This window comes from Macaca nemestrina, chromosome 10 (assembly GCF_043159975.1).
Source record: "Macaca nemestrina isolate mMacNem1 chromosome 10, mMacNem.hap1, whole genome shotgun sequence".
Taxonomy (NCBI): domain Eukaryota; kingdom Metazoa; phylum Chordata; class Mammalia; order Primates; family Cercopithecidae; genus Macaca; species Macaca nemestrina.
Genome location: NC_092134.1, coordinates 129,663,515 through 129,689,199, shown reverse-complemented (window position 1 = coordinate 129,689,199; position 25,685 = coordinate 129,663,515). Strand labels below are relative to the sequence as shown.

The window sequence follows — 25,685 nt, the reverse complement described above, 5'->3', positions numbered from 1 at the left end:
GGTGTGGTGGTGGGCACCTATAATCCCAGCTACTTGGGAGGCTGAGGCAGAAGAATTGCTAGAACCCGGGAGGTGGAGGCTGCAGTGAGCTGAGATCGTGCCACTGCAGTCTAGCCTGGGCGACAGAGCAAGACGCCGTCTAAAAAACAAACAAAAAGCTATCTAGGGGCGGGCTCATGTCTATAATCTCAACACTTTGGGAGGTCGAGGCAGGCATATCACCTGAGGTCTGAAGTTCCAGACCAGCCTGGCCAACATGGTGAAACTCCATCTCCTCTACTAAAAATACAAAATTAGCTGGCCATGGTAGTGCACATCCATAATCCCAGTTACTCAGGAGGCTGAGGCAGAAGAGTCACTTGAACCCGGGAGGCAGAGGTTGCAGTGAGGCAAGATCGCACCATTGCACTCCAGCCTGGGCGACAAGAGCAAAACTCTGTCTCTAAATAAATAAATAAAAATAAAAGCTATCGAGGACTGGACATGGTGGCTCATGCCTGTAATCCCAGCACTTCAGAAGGTTGAAATGGGCAGATTGCTTGAGTCCAGGGATTTGAGACCAGCCTGGCCGACATGGCAAAACCCTGTATCTACAAAAATACAAAAATTAGCTGGGTATGGTGGCATACACTTGTAGTCCCAGCTACTTGGGGGGCTGAGGTGGGAGAATCACTTGAGCCTGAGAGTTGGAAGGTGCAGTAAACTGTGTTTGCGCCACTACACTCCAGCCTGGGTGACAAAGCAAGACTCTGTCTCAAACAACAACAAAAAGCTTTCTAGAACATTTCCAATCTACTGCAAACCTCTTTTTGGTTACATCGTGTATCATTCCAGTTATAACAATGTAAAAAGTGGCAATTCTGGAGCCAGACTGTCTGGGCAAGTGACCTCCGGCAAGGCCCTTAAACTTCTCTGTCTCAGTTTCCTTATCTACAGAATAAGGATTAAAATTATTCAAAAGTTTGTTGTAGAATTGAAATGAGTTAGTATACGTAAAAGTGAACCTGGCACATAGTGTAAGTATTTTCTAAGTGTTTGCTCTCAATAAGTAATAAATCATAGAATACTCGACTAAAAGTGGTACAAATATTAGAGATTTATTATTACAGAACAAGATGGAAGTTGGCAGTTCCAGGGTTTGTCCCGTCAATTAACCAAGGCATCCCGGACAGGACTCTTCCTGTACCCAGTGCCACGTTCAGTGTGGCAGTGCCTTCTCCCCTCATCATGGCAGGGAGGCCACCATAGCTCCAACGACCAAGTCCTCACATGGTCAGCATCCCAACCATGAAATAAGGGGATGTGGGCAAAAAGAGCTTTTCTCCTTCTGCAGCCTTCTCTTTACAAGCAAGAAAATCTCTCCTAGAAGCCCCTAGTAGGTTTCCTTTCAGCTAAAACTTGGGTCACAAGTCCCTCCCTGAACCTGGCACCTCCAGCCTGTAACAAATGAGGCAGGAGTGGGACTGGAGCTGGCTGCGGGGCAGGTGATCGGTAGCGTCCACCACAGACTGGGAACCAAAGAGTTCCGAAAGTGCCTTGCTCAGGCCAGGGGTAATTGAGAAACAGGCACACAGCAGTATTCATCCAGGAGTCCTCAGGTTTTTTAAGAGCAGCTTTTTTTTTTTTTTTTTTTTTTTTTTTTTTTTTTTTTTTTTTTTTTTAGATGGGCTCTCGTTCTGTCGCCCGGGCTGGAGTGCAGTGGCATGATCATGGCTCACTGCAGCCTCGACCTCCTGGGCTCAAGTGATCCTCCCACCTCGGTCTCCCAAAGGGCTGGGATTACAGATGTGAGCCGCTGTGTTCCTGGCTAAAAGTAGCTTTTTTTTTTTTTTTTTTTTGAGATGGAGTCTTACTCTGTCGCCTAGGCTGGAGTGCAATGGCATGATCTCAGCTCACTGCAACCTCCCCATCCCGGGCTGAAGTGATTGCCCTGCCTCAGCGTCCCGAGTAGCTGGGATTACAGGTGCCCGCCACCATGCCTGGCTAATTTTTGTATTTTTGTAGAGATGGGGTTTCACCATGTTGGCCAGGCTGGTCTTGAATTCCTGACCTCAGGTGATCCACCCACCTCGGCCTCCCAAAGTGCTGGGATTACAAGGTGTGAGCCACTGCACCTGGCCAGGAGTAGCTTTTTAAACTAGGTCAGTATCGTGTTGGTAAAATATGGAGAGAGTATGTTTGAGCAGAAGGACCTTCCTCGTCTCACCTGTTCTAGGCTGCCACCTTCTCTTTCTACAAACCAAAGGATGGGGCTCATAACTCAATGGGCCTTGTCTGAAAGGCTGACCACACTAGTCACTGCTGAATTCCTCTAAGGGATTCCTCTACCCTGACGGCCCTTGCTACCGTTGCGCCCACTGTCCTAGGGGCAGTAAGTAGACAGAGCTGTGTGAGAAGAGCACTCTTTCCACTCCAGATGTCCCCCTACAACCTACATCCTCACAGCCACTGCCAGTTTGGGCCTGTAGCATCACTCATCTGGACAGCTGCTGTGTGGTCTCTCCATCACAACAAAGGCTGCAGCAAGGTGGACAGAGAACTCCAAGAGAGCCAGGAAAATACCTTTATAAACCACCACAGAAAGCCTTATTTCCACTCACTAAATCCATTAATAAAGAGAGGAGACATTTTAAAATTCCAAGGCACTTGGTTACTAATCTGATTCTGGCCTAGATGCGGATATTCAATAAATACTTGTTAGATTAAATTGACTCAAGGTTTTATTTATTCAACCTACTTAAAGCTTATGTAAACCCCTTGGAGATTTGTGTCAAGCTGTTAAGTTGGAAAATATAAGAAAAGTATTATTTAATGTACTTTAATGTACACTCTTAATGTACTTTATGAGCTTAGTGTAAACCAGGGAAATGGGGGAGGGGTACCGGGAGAGCAGAGGGGAAGGAGATGAGGAGGAAGGAAGAGGTGAGGAGGAAGGAGAAGAAAAGCCTTTTCTGTCATTTCCTGCATTTGTCTTAATTGCTGTACTTACTGACCGGCTACTGCCCTCTAGTGCTCACTGTATTAAGTTCGCATCTGAATTCCATTTTTATCTGTAAAAACTCTGATAACACTTGGACGGGACCAAATGTCCTGTTTTACAGATAACCGTATTGAAGTCCAGAGAAAAGAGGTGTCAAACTGACCCACGGGACTTCTGGACTCTTTGTTGCCTCATCTGTAACTTGTCTGGAAAACTTTATTAAAAGCCTTTCTCAGAAATTTTAATTGGTAACCAGTAAAAATTGCAGCATCAATCTTAGTGCTAGTTATTATTTCCAATGTTGTTCTACATTAAGCTTAAACTGACTGCTGGTCAATTTAGGTAAGGATATAAAATAATATTGGTACATTTTTAACTTAGTACAACTTTAGAAAATGTCTATAATACTTCTTTAAAAAGTTAACTAGAACAGATCCCAAGTGGATTTGGCCATTTATCAGAGCTGACTTACCACTGTCTCCATGTAGGCTAACATTCTGCTAGAATGCTCCCAAGTGAAGCTCTTTGCTCACTGATGAGAAAAAGGGGGTTTGTCATTTTAACGTGGAACACATATTTTCTTCACATAATCATTTTGCTAGTGGAAATAAATGGAAAGTTATCCAGCTGGACATGCTACTTACAAGAACATTACTGACTAACAAAAGATTTATTCAAATATTTAATTGGAAGGAACTACCTCTGGAATAAGTTTTATTGGAATTCATATAAAGAGAAAAGCAAATCCATTAGAAATTGATATAAACAGTTGATTTTATCTGGAACCAAGAATGTGAATTAATTGGAACCTAGCTGTCCTAAACTGTTTCTTTGCATAAAAGCCAATCAAATTTTTAGGTAGAGCTTTGTTTTCAGAGAATATTTTAAAGACAGATTACCCCCAAATTACCTGATTTGGTTCCCACTTCACTCCTCCTCAAAAACCAAACATAAAGCAGAAGGGGGCTGGGTGTGGTGACTCATGCCTGTAATTCCAGCACTTTGGGAGGCCAACGTGGGCGGATCACTAGGTCAGGAGTTTGAGATCAGCCTGACCAACATGGTGAAACCCCATCTCTACTAGAAATACAAAAAGTAGCCGGGCATGGTGGCACATGCCTGTAATCCCAGCTACTTAGGAGGCTGAGGCAGGAGAATCGCTTGAACCCAGGAGATGGAGGCTGCAGTGAGCCGAGATCGTGTCATTGCACTCCAGCCTGGGCAACAGGGCAAGACTCTATCTCAGAAAAAAAAACAAAAACAAAAACAAAAAAATGAAAAAGGAAAGCAGAAGGGGGCATTTTCCTGTCTTCAAAATACAACCTCCTGCTAAGACCAGCAAGTCAGCAGAAACTCACTGCATTTGGGCTTCTGGTTACTAAATGAATGAAGAGACACTGAGTTCCATCCTTAGATGTCCACATAGATCCCATTGATCAAATAATCCAGTCTTGAGTAACGTTTCCTGCGGAGTGATTCCGAGAGGATTCTGCCCAGGAGGACGAGGCCTATCACCAGGAACAGGACACCAAAGAGCAGGGATCCGATAAGAAGCCACTTTTCAAATGGAAGGCCATACTGATTTTCTGGAACGTTGCCCTGGGAGGAACGACCTGGACTGGCCTCCCTACCTTCCCAGGAAGCAGTTTTATTCGTAGCGGAAGACTTCACATTTGACATAGAAAGTGCAGTAGGGTTATACACATTCCCTGTGTTCAAAGTGAGGTTGGAGATTTCTGTAAACGGTATCGTTTCTAGGCTGCCTTTCAAGTCCGTAGGTGCCTGAAAGGTGGTAGTCAGAACTGCTGTTGTAGCCATTGCTTGGAGTGTAGCCACAGCCCGTGTAAAACCTGTAGAAATGAGGGTCGTGGGAGGCTGAGAAGTGACAGTGGTTACAGGCGGAGATGTGGTGGCCAGCTGTGGCTGGGAAGTCCCAGAAGGTGTCACTGAAGCATTGGTGGGTAGACGGATGGCGGGCTTTGGAGTAGCCGAGGTGGTATGTGGAGAGGCAACTGCCACTGTAGCTGGGAACACACTCACATTTTCAGGCAGCAGATGAGCTATTTCTTGATCAGAGGAAATCTGTGAACTCTGAGAATGGCCTTTTTCTTTATAAACAAGGAGCTGGGTACTTGCTTTGTCCATATTAAATAGTTTCTCCAAGTGATCTGAGGATCCAAACTTCTGAGAAAGTGTCTCTCTCCATGAGATATCGGTGGGCTTTGAATAAACTATGTGATGACGGGCTAGAGGAGTGACTGCTTGTGAAAACTGGCCAGGTAAGAGAGAGTCTTCCTGGGGTAACTCTTGGCTTGGCAAATTTCTGGTCAAAGATGGAAAATCTGAAAATATGTGGAAAATAAAAGGAGGGCTTATATAACTCCATGCTAAGGTAAGTTAAAAAATATAAACATATCAGCTTGTTCAAAAGATCCCCAAACCGGTTGGGCATGGTGGCTCACACCTATAATCCCAGCACTTTGGGAGGCTAAGGGAGGAGGATGGATTGAGGCCAGGAGTTCAAGACCAGCCTGGACAACACAGGGAGATCCTATCTCTTAAACAAATCTCCAAACCGTTGATACTTGACATTTCATCGAAATGTGTGCAAAATGGGAAAACACAAATTGCTAAATGAGAATCTGATAACGCCGCCTCTCCACCAGATGCTATGGTTTATTTCTAGCATGAAAGGACAGAAGATAAGAGAAATGTGTGGAGGAGGACCAGGCAAATTAAGGAAAAGGTGGGAGTTGCACAGCGGAGAAGCCGGAGGGGCTCAGCAGGGAAGCAAGAGGCTTAGGAAGATGGAGAGGGTTCTCCATCTTCCTAAGGGGTCAAGGCCAGGGAAAAAAGTGGGCCGGAGGGTGACCTGAGCAGGAAAGACTGGCAGGGAGAATGTGGGGGAAGGTGTGGGTTTCTGCAGGACATACCAACTAAGACTGAGATGACAATTGGGAAGCAAGTAATCATCAGGGGAGATTTCAGTGGGGGCATGGGACAGGCAAGGAAGGTAAGTGGAAGCCGTGGGAAAAGAGGCGATAGAGCAGGAGAGAGGGAGCAGAATCCCTGTTATGTGTCTCTGACAGGGAGGAAGAGGAGGGGCCAGGCAGGGTCTGGTCTCCCCTCTGAGCACTGAGGCCACAGCAGCAGCAGGACAATGACAACAAAAACCAGAGACGTATGGTTCCAGCACTGTGCTCCGAGGACCGAGGCTATCTGGGAGATTTCACTTGGACTCTCAAAGATTCGAATTTTGGAGCCAATGTCGTAGGTCATGAGGACGATGGGACCAATATTTGAAATCATGATGACCACACTACAGACACAGAGAGCAGAAATCCATACAGTCCCAATGCCTGCTGGGGAGAAACCAGTCCCAGATCCTGCTCCTGCTCCAGGAAGCTCAGAATTGTGCCCCTGATCACACACCCCACTGATCACAGCTCAAAGTGGAAAGGGCTGTTCAAGCAATCAAGGGCAGGCAATGACCAGGTGAACTGCCATGTATCACTGCTGCTAGGCTAACCATCTCACGTAGACTAGAACTGCAGAAAACACAAGGAAAGAAGCAGAGGAATGTCCTGGCATCTCTCAGTCCACTCACTCTTGCTCTCTTGTCCTTTTCCTTCCTCAACTCACCTCCATGCCAGTTTCCAAACTGGTCCTCAGTCTCCTCTTTCCTACAAATGGATCCAGAGGCAGCTTCGGATTCATGCCATCTCGTGACTACTCTCTAAGCCTTACCCCTCTGAGAGGTTCTTTGCACTGTCACTTATTCATCCATCTAGAACAGGGCTCAGCAAACTATGGCCTGATGGACAAATCTGGCCTGCCATCTGTCGTTGTATGACTTCCAAGCTAAGAATGGTTTTTACATTTTTAAAAAATTTTTATTTGTTTAGAGACAGAGTCTCGCTCTGTCGCCCAGGCTGGAGTGCAGTGGTATGATCTCGACTCACTGCAACCTCTGCCTCACAGATTCAAGCGGTTCTCCTGCCTCAGCCTCCTGAGTAGCTGGGATTACAGGCGCGTGCCACTGCACCTGGGTTGTATTTTCAGTAGCGATGGGGTTTCACCATGTTGGCCAGGCTGGTCTCGAACTCCTGACCTCAGGTGATCCATCCGCTTCAGTCTCCCAAAGTGCTGGGATTACAGGGGTGAGCCACCATGCCTGGCCAGTTTATACATTTCTTTTAATGGCTGAAAAGTAATCAAAAGAATATTGTGTGACACAGGAAAAGTATACAAAATTTAAATTTCTGTCTTTCAAAACCTAAAGTCCTGGTGTGAAAAGTCTAAAATACTATTTGGTCCTTGGCAGAAAAAGTTGGTGGACATCTACTCTAGGATATAGTATTCTACTGTAAAATAGAATTTGGGTCAAATGAAGTATATTTGAAAATATATATATATATATATATTTGAGACAGGGTCTTGCTCTGTCACCCAGACTGGAGTACAGTGGCACAAACACAGCTCACTGCAGCCTCAACCTCCTGGGTTCAAGTGATCCTCCCACCTCAGCCTCTTGAGCAGCTGGGACCACAGTGCCATGCCATCATGCCCAGCTAATTTTTTGTATTTTTTGTAGAGACAGAGTTTTGACACGTTGCCCAGGCTGGTCTTGAACTCCTAGAATCAAGCAATCCACCCACCTCGGCCTCCCAAAGTCCTGGAATTACAGGTGTGAGCCATCATGCTTGGCCTATAATTCATTTTAAAGTTAAAAAAGAAAAAGACGGTTTAAGTAAACACTCTGTGATGTGTGTGAAATCAGAACTTAAATATGGCCATTGACAAGAATGGCCAAAACAGCTGTTTTCCTTCTCAAGCATGCAAGCTCATAAATAAAGCACAGCTAGGGCCAGTCCCACTTCTTGATAAGATTCTTCTGTTGGCAGAGGTCCTAGAACCACACAGGGATCCTCCACACCTGCTCCATTCGCCTCACCCACTCATGTTTGCCATTGGGGCATGGCGCTTCCTCTCAGTCACGCAGAGATGAGCCACAAAGGGAGCTGCACAGCAGCTCTGCACCCTTAACTTAACTCCTCTTTGGAGTTTTATTTTCAAACGACTTCACTGAGTTGAAAAATGAGAGACTGACTATTACTTGGACCCCAGCTGAGCAAACAGACTCCCAACTTATTCTATGTCTGAATTATCCTATTCTTCCAGTCCTTGGTAAAAATGACATGTCATGAAGCTGCCAACAACAACAATAAAAGATTAAATACCAAACTGCAATGGCTTTAGAGAATGAACAGAATCCACTGTCATCTTTCAAACTCTTCGTCTGTAAATATTAGTCAATGGGATATAGGAAATAGAGGCTGGGCACGGTGGCTCATGCCTGTAATCCCAGCACTTTGAGAGGCTGAGGCGGGATGATTGCTTGAGGTCAGGAGTTTGAGACCAGCCTGGGCAACATACTGAGACCCCTATTGCTACAAAAATTTTTAAAAAATTAGCCTGGCATGGTGGTGCATTATCTGTAGTCCCAACTACTTGGGAGGCTGAATGGAGAGGACTGCTTGAGCTCAGGAGGTGGAGGCTGCAGTGAGCCATGATCACGCCACTGCACTGCAGCCTGGGCAACAGAGTGAGACACTGCCTCAAAAAAAAAAAAGAGAAAAGAAAAGAAAAAGAAATAGAGTTCTTCGGAAACAAACCACCAAACAGATAATCTATATTTAATTTCACTCCAGGCAGGAGGCAGATAATTCATTTTTAATGGGGTAATATGAATTCATCAACACGGACAGATTCATAAACAGAATTACAAACACAACTTGCACACATCCTGTAGATATAAACAGTCCTTTGAATACTACGTCCGGGGTTGGTGCCACATTGCCCCTAGGTGTCCATCAACCTGCTCAGGGGCTGGCAACGCCCCCTGGTGGCTACCACAAGAACGTTTAATTCTAATTTCACTTCGTTAACCTTCACACTTGCCCTAAGAAGATTGATGCACATGCCAAGTTCCCTTTTTTCCCATTTCCATTGGCAAGGATCTTCATCCCATACATGCTCTTTTATATGTGCATTACAAAAGCAACAACACTCCAGAAGTATTAGAAAACAAATTCAGCTGTAATTTCTATCATCATATCCTAACAACAATTTATTTACACAATACTCTGCTTCGTGTTCCTGTTTGAGAGGATGTTTGACACATGAGGTTTCCCTGGCACATGAACAAAACTCAGACACAGCCTCAGCTAGGGGGCAAAGCAGCGTCAACACGCACGCACCCTGGGCAGTATCATTCCCCAAAGCACCTCATACTTAAGGCAGTCAAGAGAGAACCCTAGATTCCACTCCACCTAGATCCCATTCCACCACCCTAAAACCACTCAAGTTTCCCCCAATGCAGCAAATGGGGTCACCATTCATCTGATGCTCAAGGCAAAAACTAGGACTTGGCCTTGACGGTTCTTTTGTTCTGGTCCCCCAGACCCACACCACCAGCAGGTCCTGTTAGCTCTACTTCGGAACAGCCCATATGTCCATCTCTCCATCTCGCCCGCCACTCCCTGTTTCTTCACCCAGATCTCACCTGCGCCTCCTAACCAGTCTTTCCATTTCCACTTTGCTGCTGCGTCACTGTCCATTCCCAAGAGGGCATCTATGGTGAGCTTTGAGAAATCACCTTTTTTTTTTTTTCTTTTTTCCCCAAGATGGAGTCTTGCTCTGTTGCCCAGGCTGGAGTGCAGTGGTACAATCTCGGCACACTGCAACCTCTGCCCCCTGGGTTCAAGCAATTCTCCTGCCTCAGCCTCCCGAGTAGCTGGGATTATAGGCACATGCCAGCATACCCGGCTAATTTTTGTATTTTTATTAGAGACGGAGTCTCACCGTGTTGGCCAGGCTGGTCTCGAATTCCTGACCTCGTGATCTGCCCGCCTCAGCCTCTCAAAGTGCTGGGATTACAGATGTGAGTCAGAAGGTCAGGAGTTTGAGACCAGCCTGGCCAACACGGTGAGACCATCTCTACTAAAAATACAAAAAAAAAGTCAGGCGTGGTGATGCTTGCCTGTAATCCCAGCTACTTGGGAGGCTGAGGCAGGAGAATCACTTGAACCTGGGAGGCAGAGGTGGTATTGAACCGACATTGTACCACTGAACTCCGGCCTGGGCGAAAGAGTGAGACTCCATCTCAAAAAAATAAAAATAAAACTCCCAACAGCTTCCCACCACACACCTAAAAACTCCCAGCCAGGCATAGAGGCTCATGCCTATAATCCCAGCACTTTGAGAGGCTGAGGTGGGGGGATTACCTGATGTCAGGAGTACAAGACCAGACTGGCCAATGTGGTGATACCCTGTCTCTACTAAATACAAAAATTAGCCAGGAGTGGTGGCATACGTCCCTCCTAAGGTGGAGGTTGCAGTGAGCTGAGATCGCACCACTGCTCTCCACCCTGGGCAACAGAGTGAGACTCTGTCGCAAAAACCACAACAACAAACAAAAAAACTCCCTCCTATGACTTACAAGATGTTATGTGATCTGGCCCTCCCTGCCGTTTTGCATATCACTCTCTACATATTTCACAATGAGTCAACCAGCTGGGATTGGAGTGTTGGTTTTTCAAACACTCCAAACCATTCTGCCTGAGGACCTTAGACCCGGAAGGTCTTCCCCTGATCTCCTCACATCTGGCTCCTCGCTGTTCAGATCTCAGTTTAGGGGTTACATCTTTACTTACTGATTGACTATTCTACTGTCCTGTCTCAATTATCTGCATAGCACTTGTGACTATATTTTTCTTGATTATTTATTTATTGTTATTATTATTATTTTGAGACGGAGTCTCGCTCTGTCGCCCAGGCTGGAGTGCAGTGGCGCCATCTCAGCTCACTGCAAGCTCTGCCTCCCAGGTTCACGCCATTCTCCTGCCTCAGCCTCCCGAGTAGCTGGGACTACAGGCGCCTGCCACCAAGCCGGGCTATTTTTTGAATTTTTAGTAGAGACGGGGTTTCACCGTGTTAGCCAGGATGGTCTTGATCTCTTGACCTTGTGATCTGCCCGCCTTGGCTTCCCAAAGTGCGGGGATTACAGGCGTGAGCCACCGCGCCCAGCCGATTATTTATTATGGTTATTGTCTCTCTCCCCTAAAACATAAGTTCCGGAAGGGAGAATCTTGTTTTCCTATTTTTTTTTTAGAGACAGAGTCTCACTCTGTCACCCAGGCTAGACTGTAGTGGCACGAACACGGCTCACTGCAGCTTTGACCTCCTGGGCTCAAGGAATTCTCCTACCTTGGCCTCCTAAGTAGCTGGGACTATAAGATCACACCACCATGCCTGGCTAATATTTTAAAGTTTTTGTGGAGATGAGGTCTCACCATGTTGCCCAGGCTGGTCTCGAACTCCTGGGCTTAAGTGATCCTCCCGCTTCCCAGAGTGCTGGAATTACAGGCATGAGCTACCACACTTGGCCAGAACCTTGTTTTTCATGTTAAGTGTTGTTTCCTTAGGGCATAGAAAGTACTTGGCACATAGAAGATGCTAAATAATATTTGTTATTTGTTGAATAAATGAACGAGTAGAATGTTAAAAATCAAGACTATGATGATAACTTTCTAAAATTTAAATAAAAGAAAAATTGAGGTCTGGTGCAGTGGCTCATGCCTTTAATCCCACCACTTTGGGAGGCCCAGGAGCGTGGATCACCTGAGGTCAGGAGTTGAGACCAGCCTGGCCAACATGGTGAAACCCTGTCTCCACTAAAAATACAAAAAAAAAAAAAAATAGCTGGGCATAGTAGTGGGTGTCTGTAACCCCAGCTACTTGGGAGGCTGAGGCATGAGAATTGCTTGAACATGGGAGGAGGTGGTTGCAGTGAGCTGAGATCGCGCCACTGCACTCCAGCGTGGGCGACAGAGTGAGACTCTGTCTCAAAAAACAACAATAACGCTCACGCTTGTAATCCCAGCACTCTGAGAGGCCAAGGCGGGTGGATCACAAGATCAGGAGATCAAGACCATCCTGGCTAACACGGTGAAACCCTGTCTCTACTAAAAATACAAAAACAAAATTAGCCGGGTGTGGTGGCAGGTGCCTGTAGTCCCAGCTACTCGAGAGGCAGAGGCAGGAGAATGGTGTGAACCCGGGAGGCAGAGTTTGCAGTGAGCTGAGATGGCGCCACTGCACTCCAGCCTGGGCCACAGAGCGAGACTTCGTCTCAGAAAAGAAAACAAAACAAACAGCAACAAAAAACCCCACTAAATTCTGTAATTCTGATTTTATGCAAATATTGTCTATGAAGGGTCCACAGAATTACTTAAGCAACATTATATTTGTTTTCACCTTTTTTATATGGATAATCTCAAAAAAAAAGAAAAATTGATATTGAAACTATTTCAACTTGAAAAATTAACAAGCCAAAGTCTCAGCAAAACATATCCCAGTAATTATATTAATTTTTTTGCTATTCATTTTCCATTCTGAATTAATATGTAAGTTCCATGAACGTGGAGACTGTACTTCTAGTGCTTTGCAGAGAATCTGGCACGTGGTAAATGTTTAATAAATATCTCTTGAATGAATTTCCTTTCAGGTCTAGACAATAAAATCCAGTGAGTTTGATTTCAGATGAGATTGGGTGCCTTCAGGGTGATATGGCCATAAACAAGTTTGATTTCAGATAATGTGATTATAATGGGAACTTAATAACAAATATACTAGAACTTTCTATATTAACACGAGTCTTCACCCTTTCAAAACAGTCACCCTGGAGACCTGTATACTTATTCCAGTGTTGCAGACCTTGTTCTAAAGACGTGCTTCAGAAATGTTTCATAAAAGGTTTGTATGCCTTTTATCTCATAAAGGTAAAAACAGAAACAAACCAGAACAAATACTACCATGCCTTTCATTGGAAATCAAATTTTGGTTTAATAAATTGAATTTCCAATCATGAGATTTTCTGTTATGTCTCAGTATTTGTGACCCTTTCTGGTAGTTTTATTTAGACTCTTGTAGAAAATCTTTCCATAAACCACAGTCTTGTTATTCCAATCACAAAAGAAAAAGTATAATGCTTTTATTACCTCTAATTATCCTGTAACTCCTAAGTCCTTTTGCTGGTTTCAGTGGACAGGCTTCCTCATTGGGACAGAAAAATAGGTAGCAGTTGGGTCGTCTGGCTATTTTTCGAGTGTCGAAGATCATCAAGTTACATGCTTTGTCCCCTGCAATGAAAGGTTTCATAAGCATGATTTTGAAATGAGATTTTCTAAAGAGTAGGGCAAGCAGGAAAAGCTTCACTTATTATGGAGTCCAACACAAACACTTTTGTTCATTTTGTTCACTTGTTTGCTGACCGCTGAATCATTTCCTTTTCCTTAGTTTAGTCGCTTAAGGCAATTTTAAAAGACATTGGGTTTAGCTTTTTTTTTTCCATAAGATGGCACCGAAGGCGAAGAAGGAAGCTCCTGTCCCTCCTAAAGTCCAAGTCAAAGCAAAGTCTTTAAAGGCCAAGAAGGCAGGGTTGAAAGGTGTCCACAACCACAACCACACACACACACACACACACACACACCCCTGCATGTCACTCACCTCCAGCAGCCCAAGACACTGTGGCTCCAGAGGTAGCCCAAATATCCTGGGAAGAGTGCTCCCACAAGCTTGACCACTCTGCCATCATCAAGCCCTGACTACTGATGTGCTATGAAGATAGAAGACAACACACACTGGTGTTCACTGTGGATGCCAGGGCCAGCATTCTAGCACCAAACATCTGACACTCATGTGGCCAAGGTCACACCCTGAGCAGGCCTGATGGAGAGAAGGAGGCATGTGCTCCGCTGGCCCCTGCCCACAATGCTTTACGTGTTGCTTACAAAACTGGGATTTATTTTTATTTGTATTTTTATTTTGAGATAACGTCTTGCTCTGTCACTCAGGCTGAAGTGCAAGTGCAGTGGCATGATCTCAGCTCACTGCAACCTCCACCTCCCAGGTTCAAGAGATCCTCCCACCTCAGCCTCCCGAGTAACTGGGACCACAGATGCAAGCCACTACACCCGGATTTTTTTGTATTTTTTTGTAGAGATGGAGTCTCTCTATGTTGCGCAGGCTAGTCTTGAACTCCTGGGCTCAAGCTGTTTGCCCTTGTTGGCCTCCCAAAGTGCTGGGATTACAGGTGTAAGCCACCGCACCTGGCCATCTCTTGGATTCTGAAAGCATCTCAGATGCCTAATAAAGTCATGAGTGGAGTCAGTAAATTATTATCGCTATCATGGCTCCTTCCACACAGGATCTGAGTGGTATAAGGAATACAATCTATCCTTTAATTTTTATCTGTACCATTCTTTGTGTTTTTCTTCCAATTTCCCCTCTCTCCTTATCATGTTTGCTTTTCTATGCTCCTTCCTTCCTCACTTTTCACTCTTAACTATAATTTCTGGTCTCTTTTCTTTTCTGAGTCAGGGTCTTGCTCTGTCATCCAAGCTGCAGTGCAGTGGAACAATCACGGAACACTTCAGCCTTGGCCTCCTGGGCTCAAACAATCCTCCCACCTCAGCCTCCCCCGTAGCTGGGACTACAAGCGTGCACCACTATGCCTGGCTAATTTTTTGTTTTTTGTAGCGGCAGGGTCTCACTACGTTGCCTAGGCTGAGTCCCTCCCCCTCAACCTCCCAAAGTACTGGGATTACAGGCATGAGCTACTGCACCTAGGCGCTGGCTTCTTTTTCTGTTCCTTTTGTGTCCAACAGAAATGAAACTCTCGATTTATCATGGCCTAGATTAGATTTTGTCCTCCATTTGGTACAGTCTCACACCTTTGGGAGGTCAGCATATCCCTGGTCAGGTTAAAGGTTAAGAGGCACATAGGCTAACTGTTAAAAACACACGCTCTGTCGACCATCACCACCACTGGTGCTAGTCAGGTAATGGTGAGAGATCGACTCCAACTCCCCAGATGGAAAGGAAGATTTAGTTAGCCTCTGCAGGAATTTTATCATGTCATATCCCCATTACTTGGAAAATAACAGGAGTACTCCTGCCTTTTCTTTCTCAACAATGTGATACCAGAAATACCTTTCTTTTTAGCACTTAGGTAAAGGGGAGGGTCCATAAGCCTCAAAATTGTATGCAAGATATTGTGGCCATCGTGTTATGTATATTTTTCTAGAGTATCATCAAGATATCATAGTGCCTTTTGAACCCTCAGTGGTGAAACCATTTCTCAGTAAGTGAGGAAAATGTTTGAGATCCATTAACTGAGGTCCCAAGTACCTCTGCTTGTAGCAAAGCAGTAATAGGACTTCGGCTTATAGAATAAAACAGCAAACCCTCATTTCTTAGAATTGAGGAGAAATGCAGGGCTTTGCTGATGCCTGTAAATACCCACACTTACAGTATTCAGTCCTGCTTGCAGGTGATCTTTCTATTTCACATACATGTCGATGTCAACATTTAAAGAAAAACTCGAAATGTAAATTAAACCTCTGTCATTTCCGTAAATTACTTGCACAAAGTGTTCCAAAACGCACTGCTCAATGAGACCATCGAAGGGATTTTTCCTCCTGACAGCAAGTATACGGTGTCTTCTCCACACCATTTTGCAGCAATAACCACCTATCCTACTATTCAGTTCAATTCTGACACCAACTATCCAGAGCTGGCATCAGACTCCATAGATGACGGGCTCAGCATCACAAGACTGCCCTCACTTCAGAAGCCAGTAGCAAGTATCAAGTCTCCAGGTCACCCACACTTCTGTCTGACTTGGCTACTACTAATTCAGGGATTCCCTGATCCTACCCCCTCAGATTTGATAATTTGTAAGAACAACTAATAGAACTAAGGAAAATGGGGCCGGGCGCGGTGGCTCACGCCTGTAATCCCAGCACTTTGGGAGGCTGAGGCGGGTGGATCACAAGGTCAGGAGATCGAGACCATACTGGCTAATGCAGTGAAACCCCGTCTCTACCAAAAATACAAAAAAGTAGCCGGGCCTGGCTTTGGGCACCTGTAGTCCCAGCTACTCGGGAGGCTGAGGCAGGAGAATGGCGTGAACCTGGGAGGCAGAGCTTGCAGTGAGCGGAGATCGTGCCACTGTACTCCAGCCTGGGTGACGGAGGGAGACTCCGTCTCAAAAAAAAAAAAAAGAACTAAGGAAAAATGCTGTATTTACTATTATGTTTTATAATAAAGGATACAAATGAACAGCCAAAAGAGGCTCCTAAAGTCCCAAGTACAGGAGACTTTGTTCCTGGGGAATTGGGGTGCATAATCCTCTTGACACTGGGATGTGTTCACCAACTTGGATGATCCCCCATCATCTAGGGGTTTTTATGATGGTTTCATTACACAAGCATGATTGATTAAGTCATGGGCCACTGTGACTGAACTCAATCTCTGGCTCCTCCACCGAGGTGAAGCCTCACTAGCCCAAACTCAAGTATAGCTGAAAGGGGTTGGTTATGAATAACCAAAGACATGCTCCCATCACTTGGGAAATTCCAAGGTCTTTAGGAGTTCTGTGCCAGGAACTGGAGACAAAGATCAAATATGCATCTTTTGAGACAAGGCCTTGCTCTGTCACCCAGGCTGGAGGGCAGTGGTTCGATCAAAGCTCACTGCAGGCTGGGTGCGGTGGCTCACACATGTAATCCCAACATTTTGGGAGGCCAAGGTGGGAGGATCATTTGAGGTCAGGAGTTCAAGACCAGCCTGACCAACATAGTGAAACCACGTGTCTACTGAAAATAGTAAAAATTAGCTGGGTGTGGTGGTGAACACCTGTAATCTCAGCTACTGGGGAGGCTGAGGCAGTAGAATCACTGGAACCTGGGAGGCGGAGATTGCAGTGAGCCGAGATTGCGCCACTGCACTCCAGCCTGAGCAACAGAGTGAGACTTCATCACAAACAAACAAACAAACAAGTTCACTGTAGCCTCAACCCCCTGGGCTCAAATGATCCTCCTACCTCAGCCTCCCAGTAGCTGGGACTACATGCATGCACCACTATGCCTGGCTAATTTTTTACTTTTTACAGAGAACAGGGTCTTGCTATGTTGCCCAGGCTGGTCTCAAGCAATCCTCCTGCCTTGGCCTCTCAAAGTTCTGGGATTACAGGAATGAGTCACCATGTCCAGCCATTCACTAGCTTTTCTAGGCTCCTTGATAGCAAAGCTTTGTCCATCTTATTCAGTGTTTTCTCTCTAGCAACTAGTAAAGTATTAAGTACTCAATAAATTTAGTTTTTTTCATTTAGAGAACTCGGACAGAGTCATAAGTAAAATTGAAAAAAGACCACTGTTTTACTAAGATACACAGTATACTTCTCTTTTCAGTTTCAAGATTTAAATCCTAAAATGTGGCCGGGCGCGGTGGCTCAAGCCTGTAATCCCAGCACTTTGGGAGGCCGAGGCGGGCGGATCACAAGGTCAGGAGATCGAGACCACAGTGAAACCCCGTCTCTACTAAAAATACAAAAAATTAGCCGGGCGCGGTGGTGGGCGCCTGTAGTCCCAGCTACTCAGGAGGCTGAGGCAGGAGAATGGCGGGAACCCGGGAGGCGGAGCTTGCAGTGAGCCGAGATCGCGCCACTGCACTCCAGCCTGGGCAACAGCGTGAGACTCCGTCTCAAAAAAAAAATTAAATAAATAAATAAATAAATAAATCCTAAAATGTGCAAAGGCCTGGTTCAAACCTATGGGTCTCAGTTTCCTCCGGTGTCATGAAAAGGGGTCAGACTAAATGATTCCCCATTCCATTAGAGTTCTAGAAGCTGCAGTTACCTAGTAGTCAGTGGTTGTTTTTTTTTTTTTTGACTTATCCTATGCCATCAGCTCCAAGGAAAGAGACAAAGTGGAGGTTTTATGCTTCCAACTTAAAGATCAAATGCTGATTTTCCCATGAGATAAGAATTCTATTTTTTCTCTCAACTCCTTTTCTCTGTTAACATTTTCTTTGTAATATCACACTGTATTCCAATACTCCATGCTGACGGCAGCTAACCATTTCAATAGGATTTTTGTTTTCAATATTCAAGATACCGGTTGGGATATAACACCAGTGATTCTCAATCTCTTGTGTACCCAGTCACCTGACGGATATATACATACATTCATCAATAACTTGGACTCAGCTTAGGGGATGGGAGGGCACACTTGTAGAAAATTCTCCAGTGTTTTTGTCACTGACATTCATACCCTGTTGAGAATCACTGGTATAAGTTATTCAGCCACATCCCCCAGCTACTGAAGCCACAAAACATATGGAACGAAGGATTGCCAAGAAACCACTTTTTACCTGATATGATTTTTGTTGAACAGCAAGAATTAATGCAGTCTTCTTGAGTTGAAGTATATATGGGCTCATTGCCTCTGATTCCCTTAGAAAGAGATGACTGGATGTCAATGACAACATCTTCTAGACTCTTGTTGAGGCAATTCTGACTAGCAGCCAGCCTTAGTGTCAGGAAGCAAATTATTACCAAAGTGTAGGTCAAGCTCCCTTTTCCCCCGAAGAACATTTTAAATTTCAGTTTAGTTTTGGTCTTCAAAGGTCAAGGATAATCCTCCCTCTGGTCTTAGTTTGCTTTAAGAAAGTTGCACAGATGACGAAATTTCTCTCTAGAACAAAAATGGAAAATCATCAATGAGTTTTGTTTCTTTAACAAACAAGGGAAGAAACATTTCATTTCCTTAAAGTCAATGAAAAGGATCCACATACAATTTAGAGAAGAAAAGAAACAAGTACTTTTTGTTTCACTTTTAGTAAATTTAAGACAACTTTTCATTAAACATTTGGCAAATAACTAATATGCATAAACAAACATACTACCTCATCAATGCTTAAAAGCTGACAATGCTTATGAAGGAACAGGTATAGACAGTAGGCCTGCCTCAGAATTCTACAATCCTTCCCTCTTCTAACTCAGAGCAGAGAGGGCACACATTTCTAGTCGTTGATGAAGCAGTAGTAATAGGTTTAAGCATATTTCCTTTCTCAGTAATAACAATCAGCATTTTAAAATCATCTACTAGGGGCTAGGCATGGTAATAGCTCATGCCTGTAATCCCAGCACTTTGGGAGGCTGAGGCGGGCAGATCACAAGGTCAGGAGTTCGAAACCAGCCTGGGCAACATGGTGAAACCCCTTCTCTACTAAAAATACAAAAAGTTAGCTGGGTATGGTGGCGCATGCCTGTGGTTCCAGCAACTTGGGAGGGTGAGGTGGGAGGATCGCTGGAGCCCAGGACATTGAGGCTGCAGTGAGCCGTGATTACACCACTGCACTCCAGCCCGGGTGACAAAGTGAGACCGTGTCTCAAAAAAAACTTAAAAAACAAAAATAGGTGACAGTATACTAAGTGGTAGACATTATACTAAGGAATTTACTACTCTTTTGAATTATTACTCTTTAATTAATTTATTACCATCTTTAATCTTTATATCAACTGTAATGGCTAATACTGAGTATCAACTTGATTGGACTGAAGAATACAAAGTATTGATCCTGGGTGTGTCTGTGAGCATGTTGCCAAAGGAGACTAACGTTTGAGTCAGTGGGCTGGGAAAGGCAGACCCATCCTTAATCTGGGTGTGCACAACCAAATCCACTGCCAGTGCAGCTAGAATATAAGCAGGCAGAAAAACGTGAAAAAGAGAGACTGGCCTAGCTTCCCGGGCTATATCTTTTTTTCTTTTTTTTGAGACAGAGTCTCGCTATCGCCAGGCAGGAGTGCAGGGGCGCGATCTCGGCTCACTGCAATGTCCGCCTCCCGGTTCTAGTGATTCTCCTGCCTCAGCCTCTCGAGTAGCTGGAACTACAGGCGCATGCCACCACGCCCGGCTAATTTTTTTGTATTTTTAGTACAGACGGGGTTTCACTGTGTTGGCCAGGATGGTCTTGTTCTCCTGACCATGATCCGCCTGCCTCAGCCTCCAAAAGTCCTGGGATTACAGGCGTGAGCCACCACACCCGGCCCCAGCTTGTGTCTTTCTCCTGAGCTGGATGCTTCCTGCCTTCAAACATCAGATTCCAAGTTCTTCAGTTTTGAAATTCCTTGCTCCTCAGCCTGCAGATGGCCTATTGTGGGACCTTGTGATTGTGTGAGTTAATACTTAATAAACTCCCATATATATATACATATATATATATGTGTGTATGTGTGTGTGTGTGTGTGTATAGCTCTTCCATTAGTTCTGTCCTTCTGGAGAATCCTAATACAACAACCTTGCAAAAAAGCTATTATTGGCCGGGTGCAGTGGCTCCTGCTTGTAATCCCAGCACTTTGGGAGGTCGAGTCACACGGGCGGATCACCTGAGGTCAGGAGTTCGAGACCAGTCTGGCCAATGTGGTGAAACCCCATCTCTACTAAAATTACAAAAATTAGCTGGGTGTGGTGGCGGGTAGCTGTAATCCCAGCTACTCAGGAGGCTGAGGCAGGGAGGTAGAGGTTGCAGTGAGCCACGATCACGCCACTGCAGTCCAGCCTGGGTGACAACAGCAAAACTCCGTCTCAAAAAAAAAAAAAAAAAAAAAAAAAAGCTATTATTTTCCTCATTTTATAATGAGGAAACTGAGACAGTCTTTTCTATTGCTGCTTCTCCTTAAGAAGTACCAAACCAGAGTTAGATAACTCTAATAATCTATTCTAGAAATTAGCCAGTCAGGAGGAGTAATACTCTGGCTCAGTTAAAGGAAACTTTAGGGGTAGATTTTCTTTTTGACAGCCTTGAAAATACAAAAGTCACACTATGTACAATGCCAACTCTATTGAGATGCTGGTTCTTTTAGGAAAAATAAATGTTAAACTGGCAAGACAATATAATAAATTATCCTCACCTATCAACCTCCACATTTGCAGAATACAAATTGTTTGCTGAATGATAGCTTAGAGGAGAATTACTACTTCTTTAACCTTTGTTTATTAACCCCTTTGATAGTCTGAGGAAGCTTTTGCAAGACGTATTTAAAAACGCATAAAATGAAATATGTAGGATTCCAAAAGAAGCCAGTTATATTGAAAGAATGTCCCTACAAAATCCTGGTGAAAGAAATCAAAAAGGAGCTAATAAATAGAGACATATTACATGTTCATGGATAAGACTTTATTTTGTTAAGATATCAGTGCTTCCCAACTTGAGTTACACATTTAACGCAGTCTTAATCAAAAGCCCAAAGTTATTTTTTGGATATCAACCAACTGATTTTAAAATTTACATGGAAATGCAGAAAAGACCTAGAACAGTCCAGAACACTAAAGAACAAAGTTGGAAGACTGATACTACCTGACTTCAACACTTACTGTAAAGCTACAGTAATAAAAAAAAGTATGGTATTAAAAAAAGAATAGACAAATAGATCAATGGAATGGAATAGTAAACCCAGAAATAGACCCTCACAAAGACAGTCAACTGATCTTTGACAAAGGAGCAAAGGGGATTCAATGGAGAAAGGACAGTCTTTTCCAAAAATGGTATTGGAACAACTGGATATCCATTTGCAAAAATGAATAAATAAATAAATCTAGCCACATACTTTGCACCTTTTGCAAAATTTAGCTCTAAATGGATCACAGACCTAAATGTAAAATATAAAACTATAAAATTTCTAGAAAATAACAGAAGAAAATCCTTGTGACCTTAGCTTAAGTGATGAGTTTTTAAATACAATACCAAAAGCACACTCCATGAAAGAAAAAAATGATGTTGGACTTCATTAAAATTAAAAACTTCTGCTCTACAAAAGATACTGTTAAAGAGAATGAAAAGATAAACCACAGACTTGGAGGAAATATTTGAGTTTTTTTGTTTGTTTGTTTTTTGAGGAAATATTTGTGAAACACATATCTGATAAAGCAGTAGTCCATAGCCTTTCTGGCACCAGGGACCAGTTTCATGGAAGACAATTTTTCCATGGACGGGATTGTGGGGGGGTATGGTTCAGGATCATTCAAGTGCATTGTATTTATTCTGCACTTTATTTCTATTATCACATTATAATATATAATGAAATAATTATACAACTGACCATAATGTAGAATCAGTGAGAGCCCTGAGCTTGTCTTCCTGCAACTAGACGGTACCATCTGGGGGTGATGGAAGACAGTGACAGATCATCAGGGATTAGATCCTCATAAAGAGTGTGCAGTCTAGATCCGTCACATGCGCAGTTCACAATAGGGTTTGTGCTCTGAAGAGAATCTAAGGCCATCACTGATCTGACAGAGGGCGGAGCTCAGGTGGTAATGCAAGCAATGGGGAGTGGCCGTAAATACAGATGAAGCTTTGCTCTGTCCCACTGTTCACCTCCTGCTGTGTGACCCATTTCCTAATAGGTACTGGTCTGTGGCCCAGGGGTTGGGGAACCCTGTAATAAAGGACTGGTATCCAAAACATACAAAGAACTCAAGTCAGCAATAAGAAAACACTCAATGGACAAAAGATCTGAGCAGACACCTTACCAAGGAAGAGATACAGATGACAAATAAGCATATGAAAAGATATCTAACATCATATGTCATTAGGGGATTGTAAATTCAAACAAGATACCACTACCCACCTATGAGAATGGCTAAAATCAAAAAAATTGGACAATACCAAATACAAGGACATAGAGCAACAGAAATTCTTGCCTGGGCGCGGTGGCTCACACCTGTAACCCCAGCACTTTGGGAGGCCAAGGTGGGCGGATCACTTGAGGTCAGGGGTTCGCAATCAGCCTGACCAACATGATGAAACTCTGTCTCTACTAAAAAATATACAAAAATTATCCAGGTGTGGTGGCAGGTGCCTTTAATCTCAGCTACTTGGGAGGCTGAGGCAGAACAATCACTTGAACCTGGGACATGGGGGTTGCAGTGAGCCGAGATCGTGCCACTGCACTCCAGCCTGGGCAACAGAATGAGACCCTATCTCAAAAAAAAAAAAAAAAAAAAAAAAAAAAAGAAGAAAGAAAGAAATGCTCACTCATTGCTGTTGGGGAATGCAAAATGGTACAGCCACTTTGGGAGAAGTTTGGCAGTTTCTTACCAAGCTAAATGTAGCCTTACGGTACAATTCAACAATTGTCTTCCCATGTATTCACTCAAATGAACTGAAAACTTATGTCCACACAAAAATCTGCACTAGAATATTTATAGTAGCTTTATTCATAACTGCCAAAAACTAAAAGCAACCAAGATGCCAGTCAACAGATGAACAAACAAAATGAGATACATCCATACATTGGAATATTATTCAGTAATAAAAATAAATGAACTATCAAGCCACAGAAAGACATGGAGGAATCTTAACTGCATATTCCTAAGTCAAAGAAGCCAGTGTGAAGAGATATGAATCTAACTATATGACATTTTAAAAAAGGCAAACTACAGCGGCAGTAAGAAGGTCAGTGGTCACCAGGAGAACAGGAGTGGGAGGATGAATCAGTGGAGTGCAAGGGATATTTGGGCCATTGAAACTATTCTGTATACTATTGTAATGGAGGATACATGTTATTGAACATCTGCCAAAACCCATAGAAATGTAAAACACACAGAGTGAACATTATGCGAACTATGGACTTTTAGTTTTAAAAAATGGTTAAAAAAAAATCCCAGAAACAAACCAGTATATGGTAACAAAACACAAGTCTAATACCTCTCTTGCTGTTTGTCAACATTCTGTATACAGTAAAATAGTAACATTTATTGCTTCTGAAATGCCAGTTTCTATGCTAAGCACTTTATACATATCATGTTATTTAATCTTTACAGATCCTATGATTATCCTCATTTTAGTTAAAACTTATAAAAAGTTGTGGGACATAATATGTGCTTCTTTATTAACCTATTAAGTAACAAGTGGTCATCTAATAACTGCCATAATTTTGACGTGGTATTAAGTATAAATAATATTTTGAAATATGTGCAACAAGTCATGTGATACAAAAATATCAGCAATATTTACGAGGGGCAAATCATAGCTACTGCTAATACTTTCTACTGTGGCTTTTGCCTACATTCCATTTCAGAAGTCAGTGAAATAATAAATTTTTCCACCCAAGTTCACAGACATCCTGAATTCTATCCATGGATACCTTATCATGGACTCCCCAAGTTAATAATTCTGGCCAAGGTACTTAATACGCTGCCATATTTTGCAAGCCTCTAGAGAATCAAGAGAAAACCAGGCCAATACTTTATTTTGAATGGATTCTAATGTAGCCTCTTTTCAAGCGTTTGCAAAGAAACCTGAACTATGTAAGGAGATGGGGCAGGAGTTGTTTTCAGTATGCAGCATTGAGAGAAGTGTTTAACAGTTTTATATCATTAAAGAGAATACCTCAGCAGTATTAGGTTAGTGACGTTTTCTAATCCATTAAGTCGAGTTGAATCTTGTTGAACGACAGGGGAAAAGGATACAGGTGGGTGAGAGAGGATGCCCCTGAGTTTTAACGCCTGCATACAAGAGTCGCTAAAACTTACTCGCACATAACTAGTTCAAACATTGGAAATCATCTTGCAGCACACTATAATTTACCAAGATGCTTATAACTGTATACACACACACACACACACACACACTCTACAGCGAATTAGACAATTAGCAGTTTCAATAAGGAATACAGTACTACAAGAAAACAGGGAACATTTTATCTTCCTTTGAGGAAATGCGTGTTGCCTACTGAGCTATTCTTCTGCCTCTCCTTCTGATGTCAACGCAGAGACAGAGCCATTTATGGCAGGTGCCTTGAGCGCGCCTAGAGGTCGCCTTTGGAATACTGCAGCGACTCAAGGATCCTGCTCAGCCCTTATTGGCCCCAGCTGGTCCTTCGGATGCTCGGGTGTGCGTGAAGGAGCCTCGGCCCCTGGAAAGGAGGGGACCAACTCTCTCCGCAGGTGGTGACGTCGCCTGCGGCCGGTCGGGGGTGGGTATTGGGGAGACCCTTTTACCTGGAGGCGAGAGGGCCCCGGGGCCCCTGCTGCCCTCCGGGTGCGAGGACAGCTCTGTCGCGCTCGCGGGACGGACCGGCGAATCCGCGCGGGGGTCTCGGCGAGGACCGCAGGGGATGCTCCGCAGCTCCCGCACCGGCCTGGCGGGTTTTGTGGTTAGCAAGTTCCTGCTTCCGTCGCAGCGACGGAAAGTTTACCGCGGGGGAAGGGCACGTTCCTGCCCTGCAACCCGGAGCTGCTTCCCGGCAACATTAGCGCGTCCCTCCCCGCGGAGGCTCCGGGCTCCCGGCCCCAGCGCTGAGCTCCACAGGGAGGTAGCGCCCCCCAGCCCCGCGCTCCCCGCCAGCTCAGCCACACCGCTGACCCCCGGCTGGGCGCGCTGCGAGGAGGAGTGCGTGCCTCCCTGCTGGTGGCCCGAGGGTCTGCAGGTGAGCCTTGCCTGGCGGAGGCCGGAGCCCGCGCAAACTAAAATAATTGCACGTGGGGAAAACGTCAAACAGTACAAAAATATACACAGTGACAAGTCTACCCCTCACCCTCGCACCCCAGTCTCCTAGTCTCCCTCTGCAGAGGCAACCACTGATAGCAGTTTTTTGATGTTCAAGAGCTTACGGTGCATCCTATTGGCATAGTTCTGAGAATCCTCTTTCCATAACGGGAGGATGGAATCCTCAATTAAAGATGGCAATTCTTGAGTTAAATATTATGTTCCACACACACTTCAGCGAAGGTATTTGGCTTTCTGCAGGATTTATTGTTTGTAGATAGGATAATAATGGTGAAAATGCTGGTGT

The 25,685-nt window shown here is 44.3% G+C and overlaps 1 protein-coding gene across 1 annotated transcript; it reads right to left on the bottom strand.

The window, feature by feature from the left end:
- Nucleotides 1–1,081: 1,081 nt before the first annotated feature.
- LOC105482220 (MANSC domain containing 1) lies at nucleotides 1,082–25,148 on the bottom strand. The gene is made up of 4 exons (XM_011742230.3): nucleotides 24,892–25,148; nucleotides 18,257–18,579; nucleotides 13,042–13,182; nucleotides 1,082–5,322 (listed from the first exon to the last, which is right to left on the bottom strand). Exons 2-4 carry the CDS (start codon nucleotides 18,477–18,479, stop codon nucleotides 4,391–4,393), a joined length of 1,296 nt encoding a protein of 431 aa, XP_011740532.2. The 5' UTR covers nucleotides 18,480–18,579; nucleotides 24,892–25,148; the 3' UTR covers nucleotides 1,082–4,390.
- Between the last annotated feature and the right edge of the window lie 537 nt (nucleotides 25,149–25,685).